Raw genomic sequence first — 14,549 nt, 5'->3', positions numbered from 1 at the left:
AAGCCGCACTTAATCACATAATATTTTAATGTTTTTATACGGTGGATTTGTGCCTATACGCAGGTACCATGTTGTCCATAATATACTGCGGGTACCGATAAAGTTATTAAAATCAGAAGTAGGTAGGCATATATCACATCATACACGATATGCGCATTGAGAAATGAAAAATAACAGACCGACAGACCAACCATACTATTGACGAAACACATAGTATTTTAGTTATTTTCAACATCCATGACCTAAGGATCACCCTAGTGTATATGTGTGTTTGGGGTGTCACCTGTTTTTCTAGATAGTCGACCGAAAGATCCAACAAATCACGCGATTCGTATTCCGCGTGATCGGCAGGCTGGTGCTCCGGGGCGGCGGCGGGGCTGGCGCTGGTGCGGGCGGCACCGTTGCCGGTACCGGTACCGGTGGTGAATCCGGTAGCAATGGTGGTCGGCGGATATCGATCACGTTACCCACGTTCCCGCCGTCCACGGATGACGAAGACGAAGATGCTGCGACGGTCCTGCCAACAGCCGACACGTCGTCCTCGCCGGCCTCGCCGTCATCAGACGCTGACGCGTTTGCATCAAGAATAGCGGAACCGGCTTCATCCGAGGTGACCGCCACCGATTCTGCGCCGGCCGCGTCCGTAGACTCGGCCGCACCCGCTGATTCAGCCGTAGCGGCTGACTCTGCCTCCGAAGTGGCGGTCACTACCGCTGACCCAGCGACTACCTCCGCCCCGGTCACCACCACCGCCGCCAAAGCCGCCCCGGTAACCAGCGCCGCTCCGGCCGCCGGATCAGTCTCCACCACCACCGTCGCAGCCGCTGCCGCCGCCGCTGCAACCGCTACCGCCAGCGCAATCAGCTCGCCAACCACTCAAATGGTAAATCCCGAGGACGGCCCATGTCGGTGCATGTTATAACTGCAGTACAATATATTATTGTTATTATTATTTTAAGATTATTATTTCTAATAATATTTTTAGACGTGATAATATGATATGTTATGCTAGTTAAAACAATAACAATAGTGGCGTATTAAAGGCATGCTTACATCATAATTTATAATAAAATAGTGTTAAGTTCGTGCGCGTCCGAATATTTAAAGACACAGCTAAATGCATGTGCCGAATGAGTTAATACGATAATATTGCGACAAGAGTTTTCGTTTTTATGAGGCCGAGGACGTTATATACTTGCTAGGACAAGTCTTGGAAACAAATTCCATTTTTAACACTGTCGATATGATACATACCTACACCGTATTTGGATAGAGCTGCAATATTTTTAACCGATTTTCACTTGTATTCAATGGACGAGGGCAAGTTTAAAATTGTTGTCCATAATATTTAACTGTTGTAAAAAAGAAATTATATTTACACTGATATTTTAATTATTCAAACAACACAATTGCATAGCTCATTAACGCATAATTAAAATTACCATTCAAATAGTATACAATATATTATTACAAATCGAAGAAGAAACTAATTTTAAAAATCCAAATAATTTATCCAAGATGACCATAAGCGCACTACAATATTACATTTTTCCTACAATGTGTGATTGGCATTATTTTAACATAATAGTTAATGTTCTTTGGTACACTGTAACATTATTAATATTTTACACTATTGTTTCAATACAAATCATCCAATAATTACATGGAAATATTAGTGATCTATTCTTTCGAAAAACTTTTATCCACATACTATTCAATAAGTATTAATTTTTCATAGGTATCATCCACTACATTTGTATATTTCTTCTCTTTCCGTCTTACAAACGACGATCTACAATTTTTATTTCACGTTTGCGTAGATTACGATGGTATAAAAAATAATTATTAATGTAAACCAATAGCTTCAAATCAATACCATTAATATTATAAAATAAAAATCGATTATGTAGGTAGCACTTTTTTTTTTATAAATCAATATTCAGTACTGTTTGAACAAACCAAGAAGTATAGTATAAAACATAGATAACAATAATTGATGTCAAATAGTAAGAAGTAAAAAGATATAAATACTTCATAAAAAGAAAATACGAATATTATATATGTTTACAAAAATATCATTGATTATTCTCATTAAAATAGAATCGCACTGTATCACAATTACAATTTATGGATTTAAGACCATGCCCTGTGAAGAGATTAATATTAATCGTCGTGTACCATACCAGACTGTAATAATAATAAACATAATGTCAACTAATAATAAAAAGACAGAATTAGCACAAGAAAAATGTTTTTCCTAAATTTCGGAGATCCTTACATTCGTGCTTTTAAGATTTTTATTTTTCTGGAAAATACTTTTCGAGATAATTACCAGGCAACACCCATACGGACAATTTATTCTTATACTACGTAACTTTAATAATAACGACCATCATGGTTTGCCGCTATGTGTCAACGTGTGTCTACCTATAACAGTGTCATCGTGAGCGGTGGTGATATGATACAATTAGGTATTTTAAAACATATTAAAATTGTGCTTATTGCAGTAGAATCATATACCAATGTGCCATTATATCATTTTATCACCATCGTGTGGAAAAACAACTATTTCAAATTCTCCGTTTTCTATAAATTTAACGTATCGACCCAACTGTACCTATTATTATTTTATTAATCCACCTTCCGTTACGCTGACGTGATCGGTATTCGTATTATATACCCGTTAATTTGACATCTGTACTATGCATACGCGCGAATAAAGCGACACCATTATTATTGTTGATGTTGCTGCTGTTGTTGTTGTTGTTGTTGTTGTTGTTATTTTAATTTGCTTTTTGTATAATAATATAATATTTGTATTGTAATGTTTTTGATGCCGCAGTAGTTGTTATTGTTATATGGCTGGTGAAAAACTGCTTTTTTGACAGTGTATGCGTTTAAATGTCGTTAACTAATATCATTAAAATCAGTAATAGTACAGAATTGTTTTATAAACGATTAACAATATTATTATTATTAACACTGGCGATCGCATCTTGGTCGCGATGAAACGTATATACGATTATAATGTATGAGTGAATATTGATGCCTAGCTGTTATAAGACATTGTATGTGTGTACAATGTACATGCTGGATAATATGTTATTTGTTTATTTATTTATTGCATTTATGATCAAGGCCTTTGGATAGCATTCTATATGATATTATATTAATATAGTAAATCGTACTTACTAAAAATCACATAGGTAATTAAATAAATACACTAATTAGTTGCATGAATTTATTAGGAGAAAGATAAACAAGTTGTGTGTAAGCACCTATAATTTATACATTTATAATGAGAATGAAGGATCTACAATAGTTAGACGCATTAGACAACGTAAAGGTTCATTGAACATAATAACATTATTTTTGATTAAGCATGTGACAATGAAGAAAGATAAATACAAGAGGGTGAAACAGGGAGGGACTTTAAAATTAATTCGGGAGTAATAGCTTTGGAGAGTTAATAGATCCACCAAAAAGGCCGATTTCGATCAACAAAGGAAGATATTCCTAACTGACAAGCTTCTGGTCGGTAATTGATGTTTTCATAGAACTTAGCATTGCTGGGCATAACACGTTACGGCGCAGAAGATTAACTTCTTAACCTGTTAGAAATGATTTATTTTAGCTTATATTTTTCAAATTTATAGTATTACTATTTATTATAGTAATATTATTTTATTGTATGTATCATATTTATATATAATTAAACTCAACACTGTTATATGATATACGGTGACGTTTTTATAACACGGCAGTTCACTTTTAACAATTACATAATCATGATTTTAATGCTTTTGTAGAGTTGATTGCATTAATTGTTTTTGCAGGAAAATGATTATGGAGTCGTACTTCATTTATGGTTTAATTACAGGTTTTAAGTTTTAACACCAAATCGAATGGTGCGAACGTCGTTGGCAGAAATATTGAGTTTTTACTTTTGACGGTTTAGAGTTTTAGACGATAATATATTATATTTTCACACTATGGTACCTATGGTAAAAGCATGGCATGAGGTGCAGTGTACAATGTTATAGGACGTGGCATCGTATTTCTCCACCATAGTTATCCATTTATACTAGTTGTAAATTAATGTGCGATCTGTAAATACATTTCATATTTTCACGTTCCGAATATCGTTCGTGGAACAGTGCTTAAGGTCGGAGGAGCAAAACGAACGACAAATAAATAAAATATACTATATAGATACAAAATGATTCATTAAAGATAAACTATTTTTTTTTTTTTTTTATTATAACTGTTTTTACATTTTTTATTTCCAATAATTTCTTAAAATAAAAATCCAATTTCTGAAATTACAAAGTTTTGATTAGAAGTAACATTAAATACTTGAACCCAAAAATGTTTGTCTAAAAAATAATACTTCCAAAATGTTATTAACACGAGCGTTTTTAGAAAATGATTGTGTACTGTTTACCTAAAGAAAATAATAATAATTATGATCACAACAAATCTTTAACAGCGTTGAATAAGGTCCCCGACGATGGTTAGCACGGCACTCCTAGTAAATACCTACGCATGCTTTTTGGTTGATTGAGAGATATTAATGTACATTAATATTATATAACTGTGCATGAGACAATCATGAGAGATTTTCACTGAGGTTTTCATCACTGTTATTATATTGTTATAGCCATTGGACTCAGATAACACAGTCGGCACCGGTATCGTAAAGAGGACGGCGAGGGAAGTTTCGACAAACGAACCAAGCTCCACGAAAAAACGGTCACCGCTCACAGACACTGGTAAAATATGACGGAAATAAGTATAATATTACAACTAAAATATTATATTATAATGTTGATAATTTATTTTTTTTTATTATTTATTTCAATAATTAATTAGGTGAATGGTAATTAGTATATTATTTTTTGACTATTTATTTTTATGTGTGAACATTAATATTGTAATAAAGTTAATTTATGTATGATATCCTTTTTTTTCTTTCATTTATTTTTTAATATTGCACGTGGATTAAGGGTTACATTCTCGTTAGATTGGTAATACTCTGTACCGCATATTCTAATACTTCACTGTTACACTATAATTTAATGTTTACTGAAGAAACCGATAAAAAGTATTCAGTCTATTATTCTTCTTCAGGATAGGCACTTTTATATTGTTGTTATTATTATTATTATTATTATTATTATTTATATCAAAGTTGTAGTAAGCTTAAAATAAATTGAAATCCCTGTCTAGATTGACTCTGAATCGCAGTTACTCGATAAATTAAAATATTTTCAATCATTTAATCGGTTCCTTGTATCGTTTTCATCGGTAACCTAATACTGTAATCGTACTGCAGTAGCAACCTGTTGTGATACATTATACTAAGTATAGTAATAGTAAAAATAGCAATAATAATAATAACAACAATAATAATAATATGATACGACATGGGTCCGGAGTTAAACCATTGAAATCGCTTTAACGGCACTGCTGTTTAGATGTCCAACTTGAATTCGGTTCGATTGAAAACTCTCCGGCCCATATTCATTTTTATCTGCCAACGACTTTTAGTCAGTTGGTGTAGCCAGGTGGCTTAGATGTACATATATTACCTAATATTAAAATTATATTCGAGAGTAACTGCAAGCATGGTATTAAGTTCGATTTTCTTGCAAATTTAGTGATACCAGCTGTATTGGAATAAGCCGGACGTTATTCAAAGCCACAACGGTATATCGAATACACACTATATAACTGCAGGAAAATCGAATTTAATTAAAAATCCAACGTTACAATTGGTGCTGGCTGCCGTTTACAATAAGTTAAAGAAAGAAAAAATGTCTTTTGTACTATCATAAAATGTCACATAATATTATAATAATATATTAGTTTAGTATTAGAAAACCAAAAACTTACATTTATGATAATCATTAGGTTGAAAACGATTTGTATGTAAATATAATATAACACGAGTATTGTGTAATCGTTGTACCTATGTAATTATAATATTTAATATTATATTAAATAGACTTAGGTAAATTAAATTATTTCTTTTACATATTCGTGTTATTTAATTTTCTAACTAGAAAAAAATGCTTAAATATTAATAACATTGTACATTGTAATAATAATAATAGTACCTAAGTAAAAAGTTTCTGAAATAATATGATCTCTGTATCAGGATAATGTACAATAACACGTGGTGTATGATACAATCGACCGTTGGTAACTCGAACTGTCCTGTGGGTATGGCACATAAACGTCGTACACGACGATTTTAAAAGGGTGATTTTGAAATCGGTATTATTCGAATAATATTAATATCTTAGTTTGATTTACCGATAGTCGGATGTATGCAACCACGACTGTCGGCTGCTTTGTCGTGTCGTTCATTCGATATGATTATAATATTATTATGATGTCCAAGGGCGCCTGCTGTGGGTCAAGTGCAGGCAGTGATCGAGCCAATTTATTGGGTAGAAACGCGGTTTGCCATTGTCACCCAAAATACGGTGGGCTGGCGAATCACCCCCCTCCCAACACATAGATATACGTTGTGCGCCCTTGTGAACATCGATATATTATAATAATTAGTACATTGATATAATATTGTATTGTCGCTCTAAATTTGATCTGTGCGCATAATACATGTAAAGCTGCGCAGTGTTGTCGCGCCTATTACGCGTGTTGGTTTACAATACCGACACAGAAGACCATACCGTACTTAAAACATCAACCACGGTTGCACACGAAACACGCTCACGTTGTGAGTATTTTATGTATAGCACGCTTATTATTATTATTATTATTTTCACCTAACGGATACTATGTACATTATATACACATATAATATTGTCCGTATCGCGTTATACCTTTACACCCGCCCACAAACGCTTAATTAAACCACAGTAACTCTATTACGTGCCCTCGCCGATTATACTACGAGTGCTTTCGTAAAAAAAGTAAAACAAAAAAATTACCAACGGTACGGCGGCGGTGGCGTATTGAAACGGTCTGTGTCGATATATATATAATATGGTATAATAATATGTGTGCTTAAAGGTGCGTGCTCTCGAGTATTGACGGTCACACGAGATATTTCTGTATCCCTTCTGTGTCCGCAGAAAGAAAAATAATAATATAACAGTCTGGTATGGTGTTGTGTTTCAGATAACGACGTGTCGTCTGACAACGCTTTGTCGTCGAACGCCGGAGACGACGCCCAAGCTGAGACGGTCGCGGACGAAGATCCCAGGAACAAACGGTTCTTGTTCAACCTGCGTGGAGGAGCCGGAGGTGGATCCGGCAACTTTTTATTCGACCTGATCCGAGTGAGTGCAATTAAATATATATACTTCGTTCTATTTTCATCATAATATGATGTAGGTTACATACTTTTTTTCTTTTCCAATTTTGCTACTAAACCGCGAAAACACGACCAACTGTTATATGTTTTAATAGCATCTAATAAACAACCCAAAACGAAAAAAATGCTTATTACCTATATACCTATGTATAATATGACGCTGTGTACACATACCTACTACTTGCGTCCCGAATTGATAAGAGCAAATAACTATTGTGCATGATCAGCTTTCGGAGTTCGAACGCAATATGACGACAGTCTATAAGTGTTAATTTCCACACTATGAAATTTCGTCCGAGTATATCATACTGATTTTTTTGATTACTGTAAGGGCAATGAGACATTAACTAGTTAATAAGTCTTGGATAAGTGGAGATTAATTTATTAACACCTTTTTCACTAATGGAAAACAAGACTCTTGAACTTGAAAAATATTAGCTTCTCTTGAAATAATGGAACTCACCTAAATTTTGGAGTCCCACCTCCCAAACTATCAGTTTTAAAATAAATAACTACAATTTACGAGTATATGTATAAATACCTATGCTAGTAACGAATCCTTATAAGCCATTTATTATTATTATTTATTATTAATCATGTAATCAATGTAATCATTTTTTTCAAATAAAAACAATTTAAATTAATCAAATTTATTTTAAATTTATACATTAACTATATTTCATAAAAAGTAGATGAGCTCTGCTATCTATATCTGTCACGATATTGGGATTCTTATCAATATGTTTTTGGGACGCAATAGTAACACGCAGGCGCACAGTCTAATATAATATAATACTGTACAACACATTATTCTAAGCTCTTAAATACTCAAACCCACGATTTCAACATTTTAATATCACCATCACGTCATCACTCATCACACTAATTCAACCGCACGCATGTGTATTAATACTCACGAATGTAGAATCTTGTGCGATTCTGAAATACCCCAACTGCAATATGAAATGTACAATGATACCTACGAATCCGATTACCGTATTTTACAAGCTTACAACTCGTCCATTGCCATAGGTTACTCTACCTACTAAACGTCATGCAAAACGACGTACCGATTGGTCAACTATGGCACACTTTATAATAATATTTATTTACTATGAACTCACCACTACTTTACAGCACAACGTTTCCGAACGAAAATTAACGATAACGCAATATTCTACACGCATTAGCCTGTTTCATTGATATACTATCACTAAATCTCCGAGGCAGTTTCGATAACGTTTCGCTACAAACTTAATATTTAATGTATCTACTGTGGTTGTACGAGGTTCAATTCTGTAGATTCCACATTTTGATTGTACGGGTAACAATTAATACAATTACAGTTTAATATTGCCAATAAATTGCGATTATAAAAATTGCAGTGGGTCAACCGCTAATTAAATAAGAGTCCGCTCAGTGCCTCAGTATTACCATGTATTATCAATTATCATACGTTCACCGGCCATCTAACAAGGCCAATATTCCAACGAATTCTTAAGAAAACCGAACGCCCACTTTTTAATAATAGAATATCGTGTTTCATTTGTTTAAAATACCCACCTATAGGACAACTTTTACTTGAAACCTGTCAATTGCATTACCTACAATTTATATATAAGCTTGAGACGGTTTTACGGTCAAGTTATACAATGAACCATACGTTTTATTGGCATTTCTAAGGCGTTAACCACATTGAGTAAATCTCAGCTGTAGTACAAATAATAATAATTAAATGCAGAGCGAATTTGGATAAAAAATTTCAAGTCTTAGGTATACCTAATAAATCAAATTGTTTAGGTTTGATTCTCGAAATGAGAAACTATACTGGATTAAAAAAAACGCTTTTTGAATAAAAGATCTATGATAAATTGGAAAATAAACAGTTTGAAAAAACCAAAAATATTTGAATCTTCGACTGTAATTCTGTGCACTGAAATTCGATTCTATAGCAACTAAATATTAGATTACCGCTATGATATGTTGAACCATTATATCACAGTTTACTATCGTTGAACAACTTTTCTATGTACTTGTTTGTATATAATATTATATAATATTTTTGTATATGTAGAATTATACTAATAATAATACATTTTTTCCCCCTATTAAACGAAAAAACAGTATAGAAACGTTTAGATTAAAAGAATTCATTTTTTTTAAAATTATTATTACTATTCCAATTAGATTCTGTCTGTACAATTGGTCTATTAATAATTTTATAATAATTGTAAGTATTTTAAAAATACTTTCAAAAAAACAGTTTCAATACACAATTGATTTTATTTAATAACGTGAGCAGAGATCAAACATTTAGAAATCTGAAGTTATGATAAATTGCCATGCATGTCAAGCTGATAAATGCGACCACGTTCATAATTCCGAGGATCTTTCAAAACGAACTAATTAATTCAAATTTTAAACATGTGTTCATTTTAACATAAAGTATTGTAGTGCTAAAGTAACAGTGCAATATCTTTAAATGACGAAAGTGCAGTAATTCAATTTTTTTCATCGCGTGTATGAGTGAAAGGTTATTTTACATTCTTGAAAATGTAAAATCAATTAAATGATAAGACCTAAAAAATGCTGACCTATATGTAAGCTATTGCACAAATGAGTGCAGCAATCGGAGGTGATAAATATTAAAATACGATGTATCACTAAACGGTCATTCTGAATCTCCCCATATTATAGCACCAATACGTGTAGGTATACCCATATTTATGTAGTACGACCGCGAGATATAATTTGGTTATCGTTCTGGTCATCGTGGTCGGCCACCTGGGGAAGGTGTACATAATTATGTAATATAGTTTTTTGTACCATAATGATTTAGTTTGCTCTCGTCGAATGAAATATTAACCCTTTGTCGACCTCGTTACCTATTAAATTAATTAGCGTTTTTTATGTGCTCACATACTTAAACAAGAATTGTTTGAATTGCCGCTGATCTAAATAAAATTTAGTAAATTGTATCCTACGTTTGATTAGAATAAAAAACAAATCAATGCACTTGTTTTTTTTTCAAATACCAAACCATAATTGAATAGTTTTTTTCAACATGTGTCTTACACATAATATTTAAAAATTTTATTTCTCATACAACGCGGTCAACAAAGGGGTTTTTTCTTAAGAAAAAAGAAAAGGTCTAAAAAAAAATACGGTTTGAGGCAAAAAAAGATTTTTTGGTTTTCAATAGAGGGGAGCGGACAGAGCAGCTAGGGCTGCCGGTGGTTTCTACAGAGTGGTCGCAGGCACCGACCCAAACACATTAACACTCGCACAGCCTCTTCAATATCCATCGGTAAATAACTTAATTCCTAGTCAAACATTTTTTTTAAATTTTTTTAACATGTAGTTCCCGAAATTAAAAAAAAATCATTTAAAAAATTAAGGACGACACTATATCGTGAACAATATCACTCCACCCCAATAATAATATACAATGTAGGTTATAAAACACGGTTTATTACACTAAAATTGATTAGGTACAATACATGTTGTTATAATACCATAATGCACCGAGGTCAATATAAGACATAAATAATCATTTAAACTTTATAAATTATCGTTTTGTTAAAAAATATAAACTCGTTGGGTGTATGATGGAAGTCAAGTAATCGCTTCTACTTTCACTAACCACTATTATGTAATAACCCAGTGCAATTCGTGACATAAATTGTCATCGTTCGTTAGTGCGTCTAAAAAACGAGTCACACTTGCCAATATCAAAACTTATAATTATGTATATTATTATAATGCATCAATTACATCGGCTACATCTGGTTTGTTTTAAACAACAATTAAACAATATTTACTACTTATAACACTATTGATTTAAATTTTACGAACTGCATTATGACTCCGTCTACTTTTATGAATGACAATATCAATACACATAACTGTTTTTTTTTTAGCAGTGGATGTAAAATATATACATAACAATAATTTCGACAGGAAAAATGTAATTAGTTTTTCAAATTCATTATCCAGTAAAACGGAGTGGACTTTTCGCCTTTGATATCTGACAAAATCCATATACTTACCATGATATAATAATTGATTTTTCTGCAACCATACAAATAAATAAACATTTAAATTTGTAAAATGTATCTACATAAGCTACTTATTTTATTTTGTACTCGAGCAATATACCACATAATATTATACATCACAAAAAATATCTCGTGGGTACATATCCACACATTTGTGTCATACGTTGTGCAAACATTCAAAATTATACAATGTGTTACAATAATTGAACTTAGAACTACCTATACTGGATTAAAATGTTATCTGAAAAATGAAAATTATTTTAACCTAATATTTCAATATAACAATATGCCCACTAGCCATCACACGAACGCTCTCAACTCTGATTTGCCTATATTATTATATATATTATAAATATAATTTATAATAATTTATATTGTAAATGTATGTAACTAAATTTCATATATATCCATATAAAAAATCTATAGTCATCTTTATTTTATTATTCTCAGTTTATTAAATGATTTAAGCTTAATCAAAGTATAGGTATGATTTTAAAAATATTCGTATAACATTATGTACTTATAAACAACATATTATGAGATCATAAATGATACTCAATTTTTTTATATTTTTTCATTAAAATTGAACAAGATGGCTTAATGTTATCATTGATTGTTAAAATGAACCAATACCTTTACATGCGTTATACATTCTTGCTTATCGCGTCTCACGCCTTATTCATTGATAATAATGAAAAAACAATCGTGCTGTTCAAAGATTTTTTTCAATGTTATTATTATATTACCGCACGAGCTGTGTACAATTTATCTAAATACATTACACAAATATGAAATATATTATTTTAGATCCGTAAGAGTTGAGGGTGGTCTATATCAGCCAAATTTACGGCGAGATCTATAATATAATAGATATTATTATGTTATAATATTGCATTGTCGATATTTTTAATTGATTACGATACAAAACTTTGCTCTACCTTACTGTATAGTGTGCATACACTAATTATCCAATTCTCGACCAAAATTATCAACGCAGAAATAAAATAATTTCAGAGAAAAAACAAAATACAAAACACAATAACCAAAACAAATTGTATGCTATATATTAATAATTATTATTGTATATACCTAGCAATGTAAATTATTTTATTATCACCGAGAAATGCCAACTATGATCCTTTTTTCTGTGTGTTTTGGTCCCACGACAGTTGGTGGCTGGAAGCGGGGCCAATCAAGATAGAGACGAGTCATCCGACTCGGTGCCAGCCGAAGGCGAAGCCCAGGAGGTGCACGCGGAAGTGAATGCCAAGGAAGACGGATACAGCGTCGGCGTACCCGGACCACTGACGAGAATATTCGTAATTGCCAACAGGGGAGTGGCCAATTTGGTCCAAGACTTGATACTGGTAAGTTGTGAAGATTAGGGTTTATTTAAAAGCTTCACCTGCGAACTCGAAGGATAATGAAATATATTACATTATAATATTATACGAATTACATATAAAGTCATTATTCTTCGCTACAGCACAACAATTAAAGCAATTGTACATTTTGAACTACTTTTTATCGAAATCATTTTTTAGTTTTTTATTTCATACATTCTGAAGCAGAATAGTTCTCCGATGTAGAATGCCAGGATAATCGAATTTTAAACAGTAGTTAATTAGTCATGCTTCTAAGTGTTTAAAGTTTGGATGAGCGGAGCATCGTTCGTGCCAGTACTAACCCTGTGTGGCTATGCTATACTTCACAGTCCTCTTATCCAAAATTTAAATACTTAGAAAACTCATAAATAATCTAGGACTCGTCCGGTATTTGATGTTCATGCATCTGAATTCTCAAAAGATTACAAAGTTTGAAACAATATGAAAACTAGTTCAGTTACAATTTTTTTTACAAAACTTATAAATGTGCAGAGCATTCATCTCTAAAATATATAACCTTCGACAATATTTATAGTATTTTCGGTGAGCATAATGTAATAAAGTACCTACTTATCAGATGCATGCACGCCCAAACATATTTTATTATATTGTATTCGAAAGTAATTAAAAGTATATCTTACTAAAGGCCGACGCAGTCGAAATATTATGACGAAACTTGAATAATAGTAATAACAATATTATTTAATAAAAAAATATTTAAAAAAATGTTCGCCCACAAAACAGGTGACGGGGTAAATGTTTATTATTACATGATCGAGTTACATAAATAGCTATTAACAACCGTCATTGTGTGTTTTTTCTTTTCAGAGATTGGCCCAGACCACCGAAAGAATAGTGAACTTCAAAGCCAGATTAATTACATCCCTCATCTAAGCAAATATACAAGTTTGTGTAGTAAAATGTAATTTATTACCTGCAAGCGGCGTATTTTAGTCATGACTTATGAGATTAAATCTTAACTTAACGTTTGTTTGCACAACCATAAACCTACGTCAAGTTTTTTTATAATTGACACGATTTTTTAAAGTATGTGTGTAATTATTTCCAATTTGTGTTTTACGCATCAATCACGTCGTGACGCCCACACTCACTCTCGCACACACACACACACTCATATTCATGCACATATCCAAGTATTCTACAACCAAGTCACAACTTATTGAAATAGCTGACATATTACGTTCAATTTATATTTATTTGTTCAAAAATGTTGTTCTATACCCCATTTAAACATTATACGTCAATAACAATTCCATATCTTCCGCACAGTCCACAACTCACTTTGATAGCTTAACTTTTGCAAAACAAGTGCCAAAATACAAAATATAATTTTAAAACCACCATACCATAACGATACGTCATAACACGCGATCACCAATTTGTAATTAAGTAAACCTAAGTAGTGTACTAATATCAGTAGGTATTCGTGTTAAATATAGGTACACAACTTCACGATTTAATCGGCACGTCATATATGAGATACACAGTGTACCTCCAGCTGGTATTTATCGACATTAAAACACTGATTTCAGACTATTGTAGTAATTTAATTAATCAATTAAAAAATCAAAATCAAAATTATGTAGGTACTCATATATAATTATAATTAGTAATAGGTATACAACTGTAAAAACATTATCATATAAATACTTATTTTCCATGTAGTATATTATTTTTATTTATTAGACCCATGAAATACCTAAGTGAAAACTTGTCCACTGTATAAAATAATATTGGTAT

At 32.2% G+C, this 14,549-nt stretch overlaps 1 protein-coding gene across 3 annotated transcripts in view; it reads left to right on the top strand.

Moving 5' to 3' along the window:
- The window catches only part of LOC111029869 (glycine, alanine and asparagine-rich protein-like), a 36,818-nt gene extending 22,507 nt beyond the window's left edge, over positions 1-14,311 (top strand). The window contains exons 4-9 of one of the 3 annotated variants that reach the window (XM_022309088.1): positions 296-883; positions 4,661-4,772; positions 7,150-7,310; positions 10,548-10,652; positions 12,573-12,770; positions 13,617-14,311. In XM_022309088.1, coding sequence (XP_022164780.1) covers positions 296-883; positions 4,661-4,772; positions 7,150-7,310; positions 10,548-10,652; positions 12,573-12,770; positions 13,617-13,682 — 1,230 coding nt within the window. In that variant the 3' untranslated portion in view covers positions 13,683-14,311. Of the gene's footprint in view, positions 1-295; positions 884-4,660; positions 4,773-7,149; positions 7,311-10,547; positions 10,653-12,560; positions 12,771-13,616 lie in introns of all 3 variants that reach the window. The other 2 variants (XM_022309089.1, XM_022309090.1) reach the window with 2 other exon arrangements.
- The last annotated feature ends 238 nt before the right edge of the window (positions 14,312-14,549 follow it).

Source organism: Myzus persicae, unplaced genomic scaffold (assembly GCF_001856785.1).
Source record: "Myzus persicae strain clone G006 unplaced genomic scaffold, MPER_G0061.0, whole genome shotgun sequence".
Taxonomy (NCBI): domain Eukaryota; kingdom Metazoa; phylum Arthropoda; class Insecta; order Hemiptera; family Aphididae; genus Myzus; species Myzus persicae.
The sequence above is the reverse complement of the archived record's forward strand: the minus strand, read 5'-3'. Positions and strand labels throughout refer to the sequence as shown.